This window comes from Erinaceus europaeus, chromosome 21, assembly GCF_950295315.1.
Source record: "Erinaceus europaeus chromosome 21, mEriEur2.1, whole genome shotgun sequence".
NCBI lineage: Eukaryota > Metazoa > Chordata > Mammalia > Eulipotyphla > Erinaceidae > Erinaceus > Erinaceus europaeus.
In genome coordinates this window covers 29,864,043-29,884,114 of record NC_080182.1, presented here as the reverse complement: position 1 = coordinate 29,884,114, position 20,072 = coordinate 29,864,043, and the positions used below count along the sequence as shown (strand labels likewise).

Below are 20,072 nucleotides of genomic sequence, written 5' to 3'. Positions count from 1 at the left end.
GAAATTGAGAGGGGAGTGGAGATAGAAAGATAGCTACCTGCAGACCTGCTTCACTGTTTGCGAAGTGTTCCCCCTCCATAGTTGGGGAGCCAGGGGCTCAAACCCGGATCCTTGTGTGGGTCCTTGTGCCTTGTACTCTGTGCGCTTAACCCGCACAGAGCCACTGCCAGGCCCCTTCATTAAATAGATTAAAAGAGATCTCAGTCCTCCAGCTCGGGTGGGGCGGGACAGCCCAGCCCTTGGGCTTCTGGGGGCCTTGGGCCTGAAACTCAGGGTGAGCTGTCCCCGCCCGCCAGGCATCGTGTGCATGGACCACCTGGAGGAGATGCTGAAGCTGGTGGACTGCAACCCGTTGGTGGTGAAGGACGGCAAGTGGGTGGTGCAGAAGTACATCGAGCGGCCGCTGCTCATCCTAGGCACCAAGTTCGACCTGAGGCAGTGGTTCCTCGTCACTGACTGGAACCCGCTCACCGTGTGGTTCTACCGGGATAGCTACATCCGCTTCTCCACTCAGCCCTTCTCCCTGGAGAATCTGGACAAGTGAGCTCCCCACTACCTGTCCAGCCCCGGGCGCCCCTGGCCCTGCAGTGTCTCAAGAGTCCGGCTCCCAGTGAACTGGACAAGTAAAGGGACAGGTGACACGTATTAGTTGAAAAACAAAAACAAAGCAAGGTCCAAGGGGTGGTGCACCTGATTAAGCGCACGCTATCACCCAGCACAAGGACCCGGGTTTGAGCCCCCACTCCCCACCTGCAGGGGTCTGCTTCATGAGCAGTGAAGCAGGTCTGCAGATGTCTTTTCTCTCTCTCTCTCTCTCTCTCTCTCTCTCTCTCTCTCTCTCATTTTCCCCTTCCCCTCTCAATTTCTAACAAAAATGAGAAAGGAAAGAGAAAAATAATGGCTGTAGGGAGCAGTGCATTCATAGTACCTGCACCAGCACTAACCAGCGGGTTAAGCGCACATGGCATGAAGCTCAAGGACTGGAGTAAGGATCCTGGTTCGAGCCCCTGGCTCCCCACCTGCAGGGAGGGTCACTTCACAAGCTGTGAAGCAAGTCTGCAGGTGTATATCTTTCTCTCCCCCTCTCTGTCCTGTCCACTCTCTTGATTTCTCTCTGTCCTATCCAACAGCAATGACAGCAACAACAACACAATAATAACACCAACAACTATAAAAAACAACAAGGGAAACAACAGGGAAACAAAAGGAAAAAATAGGCTCCAGGACCAGTGGATTCATAGTGCAGTCACCGAGCCCCAGCAATAACCCTGGAGCCAAATAATAATAAGAAGAAGAATCCAAAAATAAAACAAGGCCCGGGGGCAGTGTGCCTGGTAAAGTGCACGTTAGCATGTGCAAGGACCCAGGTTTGAACCCCTAGTCCCCACCTGCATGGGGGAAGCTTCAGGAGCTGGGAAGCAGTGGTGCAGATGTCTCTCTGTTTCTCTCTCTTTTGATCTCCACTTCCCCTCTCAGTTTCTCTCTTTCGTATAAAAAAAAATCTTAAAAAAAATTAAAACAAAAACATGCAGGGGCCCTGGAGCTAGCTCACCCAGCAGAGTGTACGCTTTACCATGCACCAGAACCTGGGTTCGAGCACCTGCATTGGGAGAAGTTTCATCTACAGTGGAGCTGTGCTTGTGGTGTCTGCCCTGCTTTGTCTCTGTCTCTGTCTCTGAGACTGAAACGGGGAAGCAGTGGAGGGGCGCAGGCACAGGTCCTGGGGAGCCGCTTAGAGTGGGGTGTGGGGTCGGGTCAGGAGACAGGTGACAGGGATGAGAGCTGAGTGGGAACTTGAGGGCTTCCAAGAAGGGTCAGACAACCTCACAGCCAACTAAGTGGAGGCAGGACCTTCCGGTCCCTGTGTGCCCTCTGCCTGACCCCTCTAGGGCCCCGGTTAGCTAAGATCCTGCAGAGCCCCAGTCTGCTCCTTGCTCCTGGCCCTAGAGGCTCCGCCTGCCCCCTCCCCCCCTTATCTGGTGGAGCTGGCCTCTCCCCAGCCTCCCTCTCCACCCTGCTCCTCTCCTGCTCCACAACCCTCAAGGGCTCCCACTGTCTCCCTGGCTGGAAGGGAGGATTCCACAGGATCACCCGTCCCTCCTGGAGCTGGGAGATCATCAGGCACCTTTTCCTTTGGCCGGTGTCCCTGAAGCATGGCCTGTCACTCAGCACGCTGGCTCTCTGGCCTTTGGGACAAGGACTTGGCTAGTTCATTGTGACGGGAGCACTGGGTCAACCCCAGGTTTCCTTTCAGAGCCAGCGGGTGGTGTGAAGCCCCAGAGAGCTCAGCGTCATGCTCCCCCCCCCCTTGTATTTAGGTGAACCCGGTCCCCCTGCTCTGCAGTCTTGGGTGAGGTGGGTGTCTTCAGAGCACATTTGGGGAAAGGCCCTTGAGCAGGGCCGGAGCCTCAGCCCTCTGTCTCCTGCCCCCCCCAGCTCAGTGCATCTGTGCAATAATTCCATCCAGAAGCACTTGGAGAACTCAAGCCAACGGCACCACCTGCTGCCCCCTGATAACATGTGGTCCAGCCAGAAGTTCCAGGCCCACCTGCAAGAGGCAGGCGCCCCCGATGCCTGGGCCTCGCTCATCGTGCCCGGCATGAAGGCGGCCGTGGTCCATGCCCTGCAGACCTCGCAGGACACGGTGCAGGGCCGCAAGGCCAGCTTCGAGCTCTACGGTGCCGACTTCGTTTTTGGGGAGGACTTCCGGCCCTGGCTAATCGAGATCAATGCTAGCCCCACCATGGCGCCCTCCACGGCCGTGACTGCTCGCCTATGCGCCGGGGTGCAGGCCGACACGCTGCGCGTGGTCATCGACCGGAGGCTGGACCGAAGCTGTGACACAGGTGGCTTTGAGCTCATCTACAAGCAGGTGAGGGCCAACCTCCACCTCCAGGAAGTCTTCTGGGGTCTTTATCACAAGCAAGCTGGGGTACCATCCCATGTTGGGTCTGGAGGGCGGCATGAGCTAGTGTGTGTGGGTGGGAGTTGTGGGGAAGCAGACGGCTGGGGCTAAGCAACTCCTGTAGTGATAAGGATGGCTGGCCCTCTCAGGGGTGAGAATTAAGGAAGTCGGCAGTGCCAGCCAGCAGCAAGGTGCAGAGCCTTTACTGTCCCCGACCTAAGAAAGCTGGGTGGCATTTTATGACAAACAGTATCTCCTGCAGAGGAACTGGGAGGGAGCTTGGTGAGTAGCGTGCCTGCCTGACTGGGCATGATGCCCTGTTCCCAGGCCCAGCAACACATGGGAGCACCGTGTGCGCTGGAGCTGTGCAGTGGTGTCTGTCTTCTCCTCCCTCACCGCTGCCCACATCTTTTTTTTTTTTTTTTTTTGCTACCAGGGCTTTAGTGCTCTCCTTTCCTGTGGTGGATGGGTGTGTGTGTGTGTGTGTGTGTAACCTGGGTTATTTATTATTATTTATTTATTTTAGCTTGAGACAGAAATTGAGAGGGAAGGGAGAGGAGAGAGACAGCTGCAGCATTGCTTTACCTCTCACAAGCTTCCCTCCTTACAGGCAGGGGCTGGGAGCTTGAACTTGGGTCCTTGTGCATAGTAATATGTGTGGTCTAGGGGGCTGGGCCCTAGCGCAGCGGGTTAAGTGCACATGGTGCCAAGCACAAGGACCGGCGTAAGGATCCCAGTACGAGCCCCCGGCTCCCCATCTGCAGGGGAGTCGCTTCACAAGCAGTGAAGCAGGTGTGCAGGTGTCTGTCTTTCTCTCCCCCTTTCTGTCTTCTCCTTTCTCGATTTCTCTCTGTCCTATCCAACAACAATGACATCAATAACAACAATAACAACAACAATGATAAACAACAAGGGCAACAAAAAGGGACAAAAATGGCCTCCAGGAGCAGTGGATTCATAGTGCAGGCACAGAACCCCAGCAATAACCCTGGAGGCAAAAAATAAAAAAAACAATAAATTAAAAAAATGTGTGCTCTGCCAGGTGCACCACCAGCTGCCCCCCAAACTGTTATGTGTTGTTATGCGGGATAAAGTGTGCACTCCGCCGGCTGAGCTGTCTCCCAGTCCATGGTCTCTTTCTCTAGAGATGCAGAATGTGAAACCGGGCTGGGGAGGCACTCAGCAGTGGCAAAGGGCATATGTGAGGCCGCAGGGCTTCATCACCTGAGCCACGTAAACGGAATAAACAAGGCTGGCAGCTGCTGCTGTCACCGTCCTGTGAATAAGATGCCCTTTGCCCCTTTGCAGAGGAGAGGAGCCCCCTGCAGAGAAGACCCAACTTCAATGGTTTCTGAGAGGTGATTTCTGTGAAGTGGTCTCTCTGGAGGACCCTGCTTCTGCCCAGTTTGTCCGCAAGCACAGAAGATGCTGTCCTGAGGACCAAGGGGGTTCTGTAGGCCAGAATGGCCTAGAAACCTTCCAGAGACCCTGGACGCCATCTGCAGGGGCTGCCTCAGGGACTCTGCCTTCTTCCCACGCCCTTGACTTCCTCACAATATCTTTTTTATTTTTATTTATTTATTTTCCCTTTTGTTGCCCTTGTTTTTCATTGTTGTTGTAGTTATTATTATTGTTGTTATTGATGTCGTTGTTAGATAGGACAGAGAGAAATGGAGAGAGGAAGGAAAGACAGAGAAGGGGAGAGAAAGACAGACACCTGCAGACCTGCTTCACCGCCTGTGAAGCGACTCCCCTGCAGGTGGGGAGCTGGGGGCTTACGCTGGTCTTTGCGCACAATATCTTTTATAGCCGACTGGCATTCCTATTTCTTCTTGCTAGCAGGGTTATTGCTGGGGCTCAGTGTCTGCACAACTCTACTGCTCCTGGGAAACACTTGTTTCTATTTATTTATTTAATCGATAGAGGGTGAGAGACAGAGAGAAAGAGAGATACCTGCAGCTATGCTCCTTGCTCAAGAATCTTCTGCCCTGCAGGTGAGGAGTGGAGCCTTGAACCTGGGTCCTTGGTGTGGTAATATACGCACCCTACCAGCCCTCTGTGCTCTCTCTTTCACACACACACACACACACACACACACACACACACACACACACACACACCACTTTGGATAGAAACAGAAAAATGGAGAGGAATGGGGAAGAGAGGGAGAGAGATTTGAGTACTAATTCACCATTCATGAAGCTCCCCTCCTTCAGGTAGGGCCAAGGGCTTGAACCTGGATCCTCGGGGACTGTAATGTGTGCACTTAAGCGAGCCACCACCTAGCCCCCCTCCCCACTGCTTTTTCTTTTTAAAAAATACTCATTTATTCATTCAAGAAAGAGAGAAGAGAAGGAGAGAAGCAGAACATCATTCTGGCACATATGATGCTGAGGATGGAACCCAGGGCCTCAGGCTTCAGAGCCTAATACTTTTTGTTTTTCTTTATTTATTGGATAGAGACAGCCAGAAATTGAGAGGGAAGGGGGTGATAAGAGAGGGAGAGAGACAGAGAGACATCTGCAGCACTGCTTCACCACTTGCAAAGCTTTCCCCCTACAGGTGGGGATCAGGGGCTCGAACCTGGGACCTTGTGCATTGTTTTCTTTTTCTTTTTCTTTTTTTTTGCCTCCAGGGTTATTTCCGAGACTCAGTGCCTGCACCACGAATCCACTGCTCCTGGAGGCCATTTTTTCCCTTTTGTTACCCTGGCTGTTTTACCATTGTTGTAGTTATTTTCGTTGTTATTGATGTTGTTGTTGTTGGATAGGACAGAGAGAAATGGAGAGAGGAGGGTAAGATAGAGAGGGGGAGAGAAAGACACCTGCAGACCTGCTTCACCTCCTGTGGAGTGACTCCCCTGCAGGTGGGGAGCTGGGGGCTCGAACCGGGATCCTTACACTGGTCCTTGCGCTTTGCGCCATGTGGGATTAACCCACTGCGCTACCACCCAACCCCCAACCTTGTGCATTGTAATAGGTGCACTCAACCAGGTGTGCCACCACCCGGCCCCCAGAACTCAATACTTCACTGCGCCAGCTCCCAGGCCTTGCCAACAGGTGTTTCAAACCCATACGTTGTCTGTGTGCACAGCTCACAGTGACAGTTCCGTCTCTAATCTCCTTAGATCTAGGACGCCGCCCTTGTTTTCTGCTGTGCTCTGGTTTCAGCCTTTGGCCGGGAGGGGTGGGCTGCGGCGCTGCCCCACATTCTGGGTTTATCTGAGTGCCACCTCCTGGTCTGGCCTTGGACTTGTTCTGCTGATGTTTGAGCGCCCTAGAAGCTGGAAGGGAGGTCACCCAGCTCCCGGAGGTTCAGCTTAAACTCCTTTGGTGAGGACACGTGAACAGACACCTGTTCCAGAGTGTGTGGGGCAGAGGCACAGCCTGATCCCAGGAGGGGTGGTGGCCCCCTCGAGCCTGCACTGTCAGCTGTACCGTCCCTTTGCCACAATCAGCTCCTTTTCTTTCCTTTTTCCCTTTCCTTTCCTTTCCTTTTCCCCTTTCCTTTCCTTTTCCTTTTCCTTTTCCTTTTCCTTTTCCTTTTCCTTTTCCTTTTCCTTCCAGGATTATTGCCGGGGCTCGGTGCCTGCACCACGAATCCACTGCTCCTGGAGACCATTTTTCCCCTTTTGTTGCCCTTGTTGTTTTATCACTGTTGTGGTTATTATTATTGTTGTTATTGAATAGGACAGAGAGAAATGGAGAGAGGAGGGCAAGACAGAGAGGGGGAGAGAAAGACAGACACCTGCAGACCTGCTTCACCACCTGTGAAGCGACTCCCCTGCAGGTGGGGAGCCGGGGGCTTGAACCGGGATCCTTACGCCGGTCCTTGTGCTTTGCGCCACCTGCACTTAACCCGCTGTGCTAGCGCCCGACTCCCGATTAGCTCGTTTTCAAGCACTTCCTGACTTCGTGGTTGAGAGAACAAAGTCCCCAGTGTTGCCGGGGCTGGAACACGGGACCTGACACATGCAAGTGCTGGGCCCTGCCACTGAGTCACCTCCTCCCAGCCAGTGTAAGCAGTTACTTTTTTTTTTTTTAACATTTTTATTTTTATTGGATAAAGACAGTCAGACATCGAGAGGGAGGGAGAGACACATCTGTCGCACTACTTCACCATTTGCAAAGCTTTCCCCTGCAAGTGGGGACTGAGGGCTTTTTTTTTTTGTCCTTGTTTACTATGACATATACTCTCAACCAGGTGCACCACCCACCTGTCCCCTCCAGTAGACAGTCTCTCTCTCTCTCTCTTTCCCTAATAGAGGGTGGAAGACAAAGAGAAGGAGGAGGGGGGCCAGGCAGTGGTGCACCTGGCTAAACGCAGATAGTACTAAGCACAGAGACCTGTGCAAGTATCCAGGTTGAAGCCCCCGGGGAGGTCTGCAGGTGTCTGTTTCTCTCTCCCTCTCTATCTTCCCTGTCAATTTCGCTCTGTCCTACCCAATAAAAAAATGGGATAAACAGCCACCAGGATCAGTGAATTTGTAGTGCTGGTGCCAAGCCCCAGCAATAACACTGGAGGCAAAATAAAACAAAGATGAGAGGTGGGGGGTGGGGGAGGAGGCGGTACCACCACAGCACTGTTTCACTGTCTGCAAAGTTGCCTCTTTGCGTGGTGCTGCCAGGTGATGCCAGGAGCTCTAGCTGGATGCTTGTGTGTGTCCTGCCAGGTGAGCTCTTTCCTGTTTCTCTTATTTCTCCTTTTCATTTCAGACAGGCACAAAGGAGGGAGAGTAAGAGAAAGGACGGCTTCACCAATCCGGAAGCATTCCCCCCACCTTCCTGCAGGCATGGGGCTCTGGGGCGTGGCAAAGTGCCTTGTCGGCCCCTATTTCTAATAACTTGTCTGCTTTCATGAGGGACACACAGAGCCCTTGGCTTTGCATCTGGTGCTGCAGGGGACTGTGCTGGGGCCTCAGCCAGGCAGTTTTCTGCTCTGTGGCCAAGTTAACTCCCAGGCCCTTTGCATACTTATGTTTTGGTTTTCATTAATTTTGTTTTCCATATTTCCATTGGAGAGAGAGGGAGAGATAAAGCGGGAGAGACGCCACAACACAGCTGGTCATCCCCAGTGCTGCTCCATGTGTGTCAGGGCTCGAACCCAGGGCCTCACACAGTTAGGCGTGCAAGGTACCCACTGAGCCACCTCCCAGCCACACACACCTGCATCTTTAATGAGTGTCCCGTGACCGATGTGTGGTGGATAAACCCTACTAGGCGGTGGGTGACACAGCAGATATTTTGGCAAGTCGGGTTGAGGGAGAAGGCTGTCAGCAAGAAGTGAGGGGCTCGGCCTCTGGAAAGTTGGCCACGGGGAGAGCGCCTCAGCTTGCTGGGAACTGGACCTTGCCCAAGGCCTCAGCTCCCCCATTCTCCCATGGACAGTGTCCTCTATGATCTCGGTCCTCGTATGCCCACCCCTCGTATACCCCCTTGTATGCCTGCTCACAGGCGGCTCCAGGCAGGCTCTGGGCTTCACTCTGGAAGCCCAGGGAGTCAACCACACACAGCTGGGGGGAGGGGGGTGCACTTGTGATGGTAAAGTGAAGATCCTCCAGCTCCTCTGGGGATCTAATCTCTGAGCCCTTGGGACACTGATTCAGGACTGTTGGTCAGACTTGCTAAAGAATAGAGATAGGGTGTCTGGGAGGTGGTACAATGGATAAAGCCCTGGACTCACAAGCATGAGGTCCTGAGTTCAATCCTTGGCAGCACATGTACCAGAGTGATATCTGGTTCTTTCTCTCTCTTCCTATCATACTCTCATTAATATGTAAAATATTAAAAAAAAGAACAGAGGGAGTCGGGCAGTAGCACAGCGGGTTAAGTGCACATGGTGCAAAGCACAAGGGCCTTCGTAAGGATCCCGGTTCGAGCCCCCAGCTCCCCCCCTGCAGGGGAGTCGCTTCACAGGTCTGCAGGTTGTCTATCTTTCTCTTCCCCTCTCTGTCTTCCCCTCCTCTCTCCATTTCTCTCTGTCCTATCCAACAAAGATGACATCGATAACAACAACAAGGGCAACAAAAGGAATTAAAAAAAAAAAAGTGGTCCGGGAGGTGGCGCAGTGGTAAAGCTTTGGACGCTCAAACATGAGGTCCCGAGTTTGATCCCCGGCAGCACATGTGCCAGAGTGATGTCTGGTTCTTTCTCTCTCCTCCTATCTTTCTCATAAGTAAATAAAATCTTTTAAAAAATATTTAAGAAAAAAGAAGAGAGACAGGGCTGGTGAAACAGTGGGCAGGACACTGCTTTGCCCTGTGCATAGCCTGAGCTCAAGCCCAGCTTTGGTGCTGGGTCTCTCTTACTCTCTCCCTCCATCTCTGTCTTGAATGAATGAATAGCAAAGATAGCACACCCTTTACCACGTGCAAGGACCTGGGTTCGAGCTCCCAACAACCACATCCGCACCATGCAAGGGGGACAGTGCGTTGCTTGGTCCTGTGCACGGTCGGGGTTCCAGCCTGGCCCCCACCTCTCTGAAGGAAGCTTTGGAGCTTTGCCGGAGTCCCCTCCCCTCCATCTCTGTGCCTGGAGCAGTCAAGCCCTGGATATGAACACAGAAGCTTCACAAGCGCTAAAGCAGTGCTGTTGTGTCTCCTCCCTTCTCAGTTTGAGACGAAAGGCTGCAGGCTCAAGTGTATTACCATGCAAGGACCCGGGTTCAGGCTCCTGATCTCCACCTTATGGGGTGGGGGGAAGCTTCATGAGCATTGAAGTAAGGCTGCAGGCCTTTCAATATTTTTTATTTCATTATTTACTTTGGATAGAGACAGAGAGAAATTGAGAGGGGAGGGGGAGACAGAGAGACACCTGCCGCCCTGCTTCAGTGCTTATGAAGCTTCCTCCTGCAGGGGCTTGAACCTGGGTCCTTACACACTGTACTGTGTGCATTCAACCAGGTGTGTGCCATCACCTGCCCCACCCCCATCTTCTCTTCCCTCTTGATTTCTTGCTGTTTCTATCCAATAAATAATATTAGGAAAAAAAAGGGGGGGCGGGGGGTGGCCCTGTGTGGCTGTCCTGGGGAGCCCTTAGCAGCCTCTTCCCCCCACAGCCTGCCGTGGAGGTTCCCCAGTACATCGGCATCCGGCTCCTAGTGGAAGGCCTAACCATCAGGAAGCCCTCAACGGCCTTTCCCCGGCGGCTGGGCGGCCAGCCCGAGCTCCCTCACCTGCCGACCCAGCCGGACTCAGGGGAGGGCGAGGACCTGGGCCCCCCGCCCCACAGACCAGCTTCCAGGAGAGCGGCTGATGCCCGGAGCCTGGGGCACCCTGAGAAGCCAGATTCCTCAGCCCTTGGAAAGGGGAAGAGGGCCAGGGCGAAGGTGGCCGCAGGCCTGGGCCAGCCCACTCCCCAGAAGTGGGACAGCCCCAGCGCTGGCCTCCTCAACATGGCCTGTGCGGGTGGGGACAGGTCGCCCCCACACCTGGACAGAGGGCCTCTGAGTCTGAAGAACCCCCAGACCCTGGGTAAGACCATACTCCCCACACACCCCGGGGTCCGTAGGCCATTTCTGCCTGCTCTCCCAGCCCCCACTGCCCACCTGGGCTCGGCCCCCCGCCAGAGGGCCTGCCAGGGCCGGGAAAAGCCGCCACTTTTGAGGCTTTTCTTACAAACACACAAGTGAGTACTGGCCCCTCCAGGAGGTTCGCCTTGCAGAGAGACGGGGGCAGGTGCCGGGTACTGAACCTGTGGCCTCAGGCCTGGGGGCCCCCAACAGGGCACAGCCTAGCATGCTCCCAGTGTCCCCTCACGGGAAGATGCTGTCTGCGGGGATGGAGCTGGGATACGGGCGGCCCTGCAGCTGGTGTCTCCCGGGGCCTCTCACAGCACCCCCTTGTTCCTGCAGCCCCCCACCACTTCCCGGGGCTTCAGGCCAGGGCCCGGCTGCCAGCGGCCCACCTTCGCGGGCTCCGGCTGCAGCACAGCAGGTTGGTGGGCACCCAAGCCCTGTCGTCCACAGGCAAGGCCCTGCTCACCCTCCCCACCGCCAAGGTCTGGCTCTCCTTCCCACCCAGCCAGGAAGTCAAGCTGCTGCCCGGCACCCTGAAGCTGGGAAAGGTGGGCCTCCCCACGTGACGCACCCGTGGGCCGTACCCGGCACCCACTCGGGGCAGGAGGGTGATGCCAGGGGGTGCCCGCTGCGTGGGGACTGGCCCCTGACCCTCTCTCCCCCTTCTCCCTCCTTTCACACCGAGGCCGGTGCTCCCCGGCACCTTCCCAGTCCTCCCCAGTACCTTAGGTCCCCACACCCCGGAAGTGCCTTGTACCCTCGACCCTTTGACGTCAGAAGTCCTCCAAGTGGCCCCCCCAGGAAGACCAAGGCCAGAGGCAAGACGAAGGCCAGACTGTGTGACAAGCCCAAGGTCGAGTGCCCTGTGAAGGTCCTGAAACCTCTGATCCTCGTGGGCACCCACCAGGGGCTGGGGGACCTGGGGGACCTGAGGCTGCAGAAACCCCTGCTCCGCCCCTCCCCAACCCCACCTGGATACAGTGCCAAATAAACAGGAGCAGGCGGCACATTCTGGGCTCAGCACCATTCCTTGGGGGGGGGGCGTGTTGTACCCTCAAGTGGAGAATAAGAGCTACAGGTCCTGCTCCAACTCCCCCACGAAGCAAGTCCCAGAATTCTGACTCTTCAACATGCGGGGCTTCCTGTGAGGCTTCTCTGGTCTGTTTGCTATTTGTTGTTGTTGCTGTTTGTGTGTGTGTGTGTGTGTGTGTGTGTGTAACTAGAGCCTCACACATGTGATTTCACTGCTTTCTACTTAGCTTTTTCAGGTGAAAACACTGACAACATACCCCAACACCCTGAGCTTCCTCAGGTGCCATGGCACCTTCCATATGGTGACAGGTCTGGGCTGGCGTGCTTGGCAAAACACAGGCCCTATCTAGTGAGCTCCCTTTCCAGTCCGTTTTCACTTAAAAAACAGAAAAATTGATTATTTACTTTCATGAGAGGGAGGGAGAGACTGCTTAGCTCTGATATAGGGTGGTCAAATGAATTGAACTCTGGGACCCCAGGCCTGAAAATATGGTACCCCCATTTCAGTTTTTTTGTTGTTGTTTTTTGCCTCCAGGGTTATCGCTGGGGCTTGGTGCCTGCACTATGAATCCACTGCTCCTGGTGGCCATTTTTCCCATTTTGTTGCTCTTGTTGCACTTGTTGTAGTTATTATTGTCATAGTTGTTGTTGTTGTTGGATAGGATAGAAATGGAGAGAGGAGGGGAAGACAGGAGAGAAAGACAGACACCTGCAAACCTGCTTCACTGCTTATGAAGCGACCCCGCTGCAGGTAGGGAGCCGGGGTCTCGAACCAGGATCCTTCTGCCAGCCCTTGCGCTTTATACCATGTGTGCTTAACCCGCTGCGCTACCGCCCAGCTCCTTATTTCACAGTTTTTTAAGTAAATGCTTCAATATCTTAACTAGACAAGGTCCCTCAAGCAGTTAGTCTAGAAACCCATGAGGAGTGGCTAGATGGGGTGGGGGTGGGGGGCGGGGGCTGCAGGAGGGATTCAGGACCGTGGCTCCACTCTGCAGCGTGGAGAAGGCACAGGGGTGCCGGCTGCACAGGGCAGTACCCCGAATCCTCCAGGGTCAGGAGCCAGCTTTGCAGGTGGGCACAGCCTTCCATGTGTGAGGTGGCCCTTGGGCTCCCAGTACCGCATAGGAGCACTGTGGATGGCGGAGCCATGCTGAGGGGTGTCTCCTCCCTTCCTCCCTCCCTCCCTCCCTCCCTCTCTTAAAAACAAAGGAAAGCAACTGTCTGGAAGAAGCCGCTCAGCAGTGGTTTGGGGAAAGTGAGGCCCTGGTCCTGTGTTAAAAAAGGTTAAAGGGGGGGGTGTCACACCAGGTTAAGCGCACATAGTACTAAGCACAAAGACCCAGGTTCGAGTCCCCAGCTCCCCACCTGCAGGGGGGATGCTTCACAACTGGTGAAGCAGGTCTGCAGATATCTCTCTCTCTCTGTCTGTCTCCCCCTCCTCACTCAATTTCTCTCGATCCTGGACAATAAAATGGAAAAAATGGCCTCCAGGAGTAGTGGATTCCTAGTACTGGCAGTGAGCCCCAGAAATAATCCTGGAGGCAAAGGAGAATAAGTCAAACTTGGAGGGGGCCGGGGCATATAGCATAATGGTTATGGAAAGAGAGTCTCATGCCTGAGACTCCAAAATTCCAGTTTCAATCCTCAGTACCGCTATAAGTCCATAAGCCAGAGCTGAACAGTACTCTGGTAAGAAAGAAAGAAAAAGTTAAAACAATAAATTTATTAGGTGTGATTTACCACTGAAAAACAACCCCCCCCCCCATTTCCTCCCACCTAGAACTAGGACAGAGACAGCCAAACCCAAGCCCAAGCCCACATGCTGAACTCAACAGAAAGTGTGGTTCAGATAGACAGACAGACAGTCTCGGCAACACCTCCAAACCACACTGAGGCAAGTGCCTTTATTACGGCCAGAGAAGGGAAGTCACTTGGGGCCCAGCTGGGTTGATGTCTGGTCTGGTCTATGCAGCTTCTAAGCCCCAGGGAGGCCTTCAGCTCTGACCCTGCCGCCACCCCCCCCCCAGCCCTACCCCTTTCCCTCCCAGGGTCCAGGAGGGGCAGCAGGCTGATGAAGCCCCAGGTACTGCAGGGTCTGGGAGAAATAAGTGGGCAGGGGCACCAGGAGCTCTAGGGGGGCGTCCCGGGGGCTGTGACCGGGGAGCTGGAGCTGGTGCAGATGGAGATGCAAGGGCATCCAGGCAGCTTGGGCAGGCGCCAGGCCGAGGCGGCGCAGGAGGGCTGTGTTCAGGACCTGCGTGGGAGGGGAGGGTACTTGAGGTGGGCCAGCTCCCCCGCACAGGCAGGCACCCCTGCTCTCTGGGGGCCCAGGCTGGCCACAGTCTCCTGAGGCCAGGGATTCACACTGTGGGGGAGAGGTGGGCAGGAAGGGGACACCTGTCTCTAGGCTCAGCTGGGAAACTCCCACAGCAAGCTCACTACATGCTCCCAGCCTGAGGGTGGGGTAGGCTGTGTCCCTGAGTGACACAGAGCATGGCCACCCTACCCCAAACTGACTGGCTCTGATGTGGAGAGGACAAACCTGTGACCACCCTGGCCTTTGGGGGCTCTGTTAGAGCAAGAGGGTGACCCCCATACTCAGAACTCTGCCCCCTGAGTCAGAAAGGACAACAGGCTTTGGGGCCAGGAGACGCAGGTCACAAACCTGGCTGAGCTCACATGAGGCCTTGGGTTTGAGCCCTGGGAGCACCAGGAAGCTCCGTGGATGGCGGGGTGGTGCTGTGGTATCTCTCCCTCTCTTTTCCTCTCCCTCTCCCCCTATCCCTCCCCAAAAAACTAAAGAATGAAAAACTGGGCCGGGGAGCCTGCATTTTGATGAAGCCCTGGGTTCATTTCCTGGTGCAGCATTAAAAAAAAAAAAAGAGCCAGGCAGTGGCACCGGGTTAAGTGCACGTGTTACTAGGCTCAGGGATCCGGGTTCAAGTCCCCATTACCACCTGCAGGGAGACAGTTTCAAGAGCAGTGAAGCAGGGCTGCAGGTGTGTGTCTCCCCCGTTTCCTCAGTTTCTGCCTCCAGCAACAACAACAAAAACTCAAAAGGGCTTCTAGAGACCAGCCAGCTATCTGCTATTAAGATCCAGACTCCCTGTTAACCGTTAATCCTCCCCCAATAAAGGAAAAAGAGAAAGAAAGGAAGGAAGGAAGACAAAGAAAGAGAAAGAGGAGAAAGAGGAGAAAGAGAAAACAATCAGGACCCCAGGGAGGCACGTCACTTGCTGAAGGCTTCACGTGGGATGGGGGTCAGGCCCTGGAAGCTGGGGAAGCCCTCCCACCCACCCCAGGCTGCTCACCCCTGCCCCCAGGTGGCTGGGTACCTGTCTTCCCGGCTGGGTGCTCTCAGCTGGCAGCAGGAAGCGCTGGCCCAGGACGGAGCCCACGCGGGAGGCGTAGGTGAGGTCGCCCAGCACGGGGCAGAGCTGCAACACCATGTGTACCTGCAGCTGGTGCGGGAAGGCTGCAGTGGGGGGCAGGCGGGCGGTGGGTGCGGGTCTCCTGTCCTCCTTGAAGATCCCCCCCACCAGCAGGAGGGTCCCCGCAGTCACTGCCGCTGCCCTCAGCCTCCTCTCCTGAAGAGAGGCTACTCGAGTTCACTGGAAGCTACAGGAGTCGGGGCTGGTCAGGCAGGTTCTGAAGCCGCAGTGGCAGAGCACAGGGCTTGCACAAGGGAGGTCCTGAGTTCAATCCCTGGCCTCGGTCTCTCTCAGTAAAACTTCAGGGGGAAAAAAAAGAAATGGAGAAACTGCCACCTGACAACATCCTTGGAGTCTTTGAATCCAGCCATTTCTGAATACTAGCACATAGTTTTGTTTTTTTTAAACCAGAGCACTGCTCAGCTCTGGCTTATGGTGGTGCAAGGAACTGAACCTGGGACTTTGGAGCCTCAGGCATGAGAGTCTGTTTGCATAACCATTATGCTATCTACCCCTGCAGCACATAGATTTCAAATCAAATTTGAACAATTTGAACTGGTTCAGGGAAAAACTTACGACCCAAAGCTCTTTCTCAAACTCAGGCCATGGCCATGTGCAGGGTAGCGTATGGAACCCTTCCCCTGTGTGATCATTTTGTTTCAGAGAGAGAGACAGAAGACAACTCCATCATCTGATGTGCCATTTGAGGACAGAATTTTCTAGAATTAATGAAATATATTGGCCTTTAAGAAGTACAGAGACAGGGGGACCGGGCAGTAGTGCACATGGTGCAAAGCGCAAAGACTGGCACAAGGATCTCAGTTTGATCCCCAACTCCCCACAAGCAGTGAAGCAGGTCTGCAGGTGTCTATCCCCCTCTCAGTCTTTCCCTCCTCTCTCGATTTCTCTCTGTCCTGTCCAACAACAACAGCAATAACAATAACAAAACAGCAACAAGGGCAACAAAATGGAAAAAAAATGGTCTCCAGGAGCAGTGGATTTGTAAGCCCCATCGATAACCCTGGAGGCAAAAAAAAAAAAGTATGGGGCGGGGAGGGTTCAGGTCCTGAAACATGATGGCAGAGAAGGACCTAGTGGGAGTTATATTGTTATGTGGAAATGTTATATTGTCATGTGGAAATATGCATGTACAAAAACTATTGTATTTTACTGACTGTAAACCATTAATCCCCCCAATAAAATAAAAGTACAGTGAGTCCCAAGGGAGACACTTATTAGCTTCCACTTCAGTACCTCACAGTGGAGCTACAGGAAACCAAAGAGGGTTGGGGAGACAACATAACGACTCAGCAAAAAGACTCTCCTGCCTGAGACTCCAAGGTCCCAGGTTCAATCCTCAGCACCACCATCAGCCAGAGCTGAGCAGGGTTCTGGGCTCTTTCACTCATTAAAATAAGTAAAATATTTTTAAAAGGGGGGGAGGGGGCTGGGGAGATAACATAATTGTTCTGCAAAAGATTCTCCTGCCTATGATCCAAGGTCCCAAGTTCAATCCCCAGCACCACCATCAACCAGAGCTGAGCAGGGCTCTAGTTGAAGACACATCTTACAATGCACAAGGTCCTGGGTTCAAGCCCCCAGTCTGCACCTGCAGGGAGAAAGCTTCACAAGTGATGAAGCAGGGCTGCAGGTGTCTCTGTCTCTGCTTCTCTATGTACCTTTTCCTCTCGATTTCTGGCAGTCTCTATCCAAAAAAATAAATATTTCTTAAAAAATGACTTGGAGAAGCAGCTTGGTGCCACAGCTACCTCCCTCCATCTGTCCCTCAGCCAAACCCGGCCCGCAGGCCGCTGGGCTCCGACCCACCTGTGACGGGCTGCAGCCGGACCAGGGCACAGCCGGAGCTGCTGGCCACCACACGGAAGTGGGTCAGGGTCCTCTTGACTTCCTCCAAGATGTCCTTTCGGGAAGGAGACTTCACTGGGACTACCTGTGACACCAGATCCCCACGTCACCCCAAGAATGAACCAGGTGCAGCAACGCCCAGGCCCTCCCTGCCCCTCACAGGCTCAGGATAGGACCACAGACTGAGGTGACCACTCACTATCTTTGGAGACAGGAGACCCGGCCACCTCAAGCCTGAGCCTTCCTTCCCGCCCAGACCCGACTCACAAGGTGACCCCCATCAGTGTGCTCCAGCCTCAGGGCTGCCTGGACTATCCCCTCTGTGGCAGCTGGGATCCCATCGGTGACAGCCCTAGGAAACAGGCAGGACAAGGTCACAGAGTGGTCTTGGGGGTAAGAGGGGCTCCCTGCTGTCCCGGGGCCTCCTGGCACCTCTCACCAGTAGGTGGCTGTGGGCCTCTGGGTTCGTCGAGAATGGGAGAAAAACTTCTGGAGGCGGCTTGCTGTCTGGGGACAACTGGATAACAGGACTAGGCCAGAGGCCTCCCTGGAGGAAGGGGACAGATTGCAGGAATTAAAAGTCCCTTGGGCTCACCCTCAAAAGGAAGGAAACGCCCTGGGAAGGAGCACTGCCCTGCGTACAACCAGATAGCAATGGTGGGACCACAGCCCAGACCGTCTTCTGAGAAACAAGCAAGGCTCCCTGTGTGGGATGGATAGTGAAGAGCACACTGTGTCTCACTGGCTGAGAGTCAAACACCCCAGCAATTACCACTGAGTGTATACACTCTACCAGGCCCTGCATGAGCAGTTTACATAGATGGGCTCTTAAATAATTAAATGCCCCAACATGGCCCTGAACTTCAAGTGCCATTCCTCCTCCTCCTCCTCCTCCTCCTCCTCTTCCCCAGAGCCCTCTACACAGCTCTGGCTGACGGTGGCTGCAACTCCCAGCCAGCTCACAGATCCCCATGCTGCCCCCGGCAGCTGCCCGTCCGGGACTGCCCATCCCACCTCGCCACCAGTCCTTCATACCTGCTCGGTGCCCGCACCACCTGCAGCGGCCCCAGCTCCAGGGCCTGGCTGAGCTCTGGCAGCACCGACAGCAGTGCCAGTTCACCCGGCTTTCCTGGAAGACAGAAGGGAGGTTCCAGGTGCCCGCAGCACTGCCCCCCTCACCCCCAGGAGACCCCTTCCCCTGCCCATACCTGTCACCGGCAGACCCTGTGGCTTGTTCAGTGTCACAAGAGGACCTGGAACAGAAAGCAGAAGCCATAGCAACAGCTAAGAGCACTCTGAGCACTTCTTAGAAAGCTTCGCTTTGGGGCTGGGTGGTGGTGCACCTGGCTAAATGCACATGTTACAGTGCACAAGGATCCAGGTTCAAGCCCCCGGTCCTCATCTGCCTGCTGGGAGGAAGCTTCACAAGTGGTGAAACATTGTTACAGGGGCCTATCTCCCTCTTTTCCCTCCTCCTCTCAACCTCTGTCTCTATCCAAAGTATTTTATTTATTTTTTCCTATCCAAAATATTTTTAAGGGGAGTTGGGCGGTAGCACAGCGGGTTAAGCGCACGTGGCTTGAAGTGCAAGGACCGGCGTAAGGATTCCGGTTCGAGCCCCCGGCTCCCCACCTGCAGGGGAGTCGCTTCACAGGTGGTGAAGCAGGTCTGCAGGTGTCTATCTTTCTCTCCCGTTCTCTGCTCTGTCTTCCTCTCCTCTCTCCATTTCTCTCTGTCCTAGCTAACACCGACGACAACAACAACTACAACAACAATAAAAAAAGGGCAACAAAAGGGAAAAAATTTTTTTTAAATACCAAAATATTTTTAAAAGCTTTGTATCACTTCTTTCATATGAAATGGTTTTAGTTAAGACAGAGTACGAGAGCCAGAGACAGCACTGGGTACCTGCAGCACGGGGCCTTGAACCCTGGGCCTCAGGTGTGCAAGTTCCTCCTATGTGCTACCTGGTGAGCGATTTCCCTGCTGTTCCAAGAACTTTCTCACTGTTCTATCCTGTGGCCTCGGTGTTTCCAAAGGGAAGTCTGACCTCCCTCCATGCCCCAAGCTCCTGGCCTCCTCTCAGCCTTTGCAATCGTTTTCCTCTGTCCCAGCTGTCCCCACATCTGGCTGCTTCTTGTCACACTGTGTGTGTGTGTGGGGGGGGGGAGGCAGGAGCATCACGTTGCTCCAGGTGGCAGGGATCAGGCCAGGGTCTCACTCTTGCTTGTACTGGGCTCAACTGTGGAGCCATTTCTCCAGCCGCCTTTATGTTGTTTTGGCTCAAGTGTCACCAGGGGAGTAAGTTCTGAACCTCAATTAGTGTGGGTCCCACTCCCACAGTCCTTGACTGGCATAACACCCTGATCCAGTCTATTCCTGCCCCGCTCACTAGTGCCTGGGACACAGGCTCAAGCCCTGAGAGGAGTAAATTCACAGCAAATCAGTTGATCCGAGGGCTGGAGGTGGTGATGTGGAAGCCATGCTTTGTCAGGTGGGGGGTCCTGGGGCTCCTCTGGGTGAGAGCACCTTGCACAGCACTGGGGGAGCTCCATGGGCGCCCCAACCCCACCCTCTGTCCCTGGGATGCTGAGCCTGCCCGGCTAGCAGAATCAAGCTGACCCCAGATGTCACCCAGTTGGGGTCCCAGGCAGCCCCGCCCCGAAGGCCCAGCTGGGGCCCAGCTCTGGCCCCCTCACCTCTCTGCTCCACCACGGCTGCCTTCAGCACGCCCACCAGCGCCTCCCGGCTGAGGGTCTCCAGCCTCAGCAGCCCCGGGAAGGGCTCGTGCTCGGACCCGGATCTGGACCCGGACCCGGGACGCGGGCTGGAGCCTCCAGGTTGCGGCTGACGCCTGCAAAAGGGGATGCACCGGGGATGAGTGCCCGCCCCTGTACCTCCACGCACCCCGCCCCGCCCCAGCCCTGCATCCCCCTGCCAAGGCCCCTGGCGACCCTCCACGCCCCCGACCAAGGAGACCCTGTGGCTCAAAGGCTTTGTGAGAGCACCCTGGAGACACGGCACGGCCCCGGCTGTGCCTGGACCCATCCAGCTCCGAGCCTCCCTCCCGAATGAGGCGTGCAATCACCAGGCCTTAGTGCCGAAGCCCGCGGCCCCGGGAGCCCAGGTGACCCCCGGCCGCCACCGCCGACCCCAACTCCAGATCCGGCAGCAAGCGCAGAAACTCCCCATGACCAGGAGCGCAGTGCGCATGTGCTCGGGGGCGGCCCGCGGATTCGTCAGCTCGGCTGTCAATCGGAGCAGCGGGTGGGCGGGGCTCAACCGCGAGCAGGCGGGGCTTTCTAAACTTGTGATGTTTC

The 20,072-nt window shown here is 55.0% G+C and overlaps 2 protein-coding genes across 7 annotated transcripts in view; one reads left to right on the top strand and one right to left on the bottom strand.

The window, feature by feature from the left end:
* The window catches only part of TTLL3 (tubulin tyrosine ligase like 3), a 46,024-nt gene extending 34,597 nt beyond the window's left edge, over positions 1-11,427 (top strand). For all 6 annotated transcript variants that reach the window (XM_060180755.1, XM_060180754.1, XM_060180753.1 and 3 more), the window contains exons 10-14: positions 297-540; positions 2,437-2,872; positions 9,962-10,376; positions 10,757-10,968; positions 11,106-11,427. In XM_060180755.1, coding sequence (XP_060036738.1) covers positions 297-540; positions 2,437-2,872; positions 9,962-10,376; positions 10,757-10,968; positions 11,106-11,411 — 1,613 coding nt within the window. In that variant the 3' untranslated portion in view covers positions 11,412-11,427. The remainder of the gene's footprint in view (positions 1-296; positions 541-2,436; positions 2,873-9,961; positions 10,377-10,756; positions 10,969-11,105) is intronic.
* A 1,731-nt stretch (positions 11,428-13,158) lies between these two features.
* Positions 13,159-19,994, bottom strand: RPUSD3 (RNA pseudouridine synthase D3). The gene is made up of 9 exons (XM_016187794.2): positions 19,841-19,994; positions 19,452-19,606; positions 17,961-18,005; positions 17,788-17,881; positions 17,192-17,299; positions 17,020-17,104; positions 16,714-16,837; positions 14,791-14,930; positions 13,159-13,709 (listed from the first exon to the last, which is right to left on the bottom strand). The coding sequence occupies exons 1-9, from the start codon at positions 19,963-19,965 to the stop codon at positions 13,485-13,487; spliced, it is 1,101 nt and encodes a 366-aa protein (XP_016043280.2). The 5' UTR covers positions 19,966-19,994; the 3' UTR covers positions 13,159-13,484.
* Between the last annotated feature and the right edge of the window lie 78 nt (positions 19,995-20,072).

Coding starts and splice junctions, on each gene's coding strand:
- RPUSD3 (XM_016187794.2), bottom strand. CDS start 19,965: ATGCGCACTGCGCTCCTGGTCATGGGGAGTTTCTGCGCTTGCTGCCGG. Junction 18,006..19,451: donor AGCCGTGGTGGAGCAGAGAG/GTGAGGGGGCCA, acceptor TTTCTGTTCCAG/GTCCTCTTGTGACACTGAAC. Junction 17,105..17,191: donor AGGCCCACAGCCACCTACTG/GTGAGAGGTGCC, acceptor CCTGTTTCCTAG/GGCTGTCACCGATGGGATCC.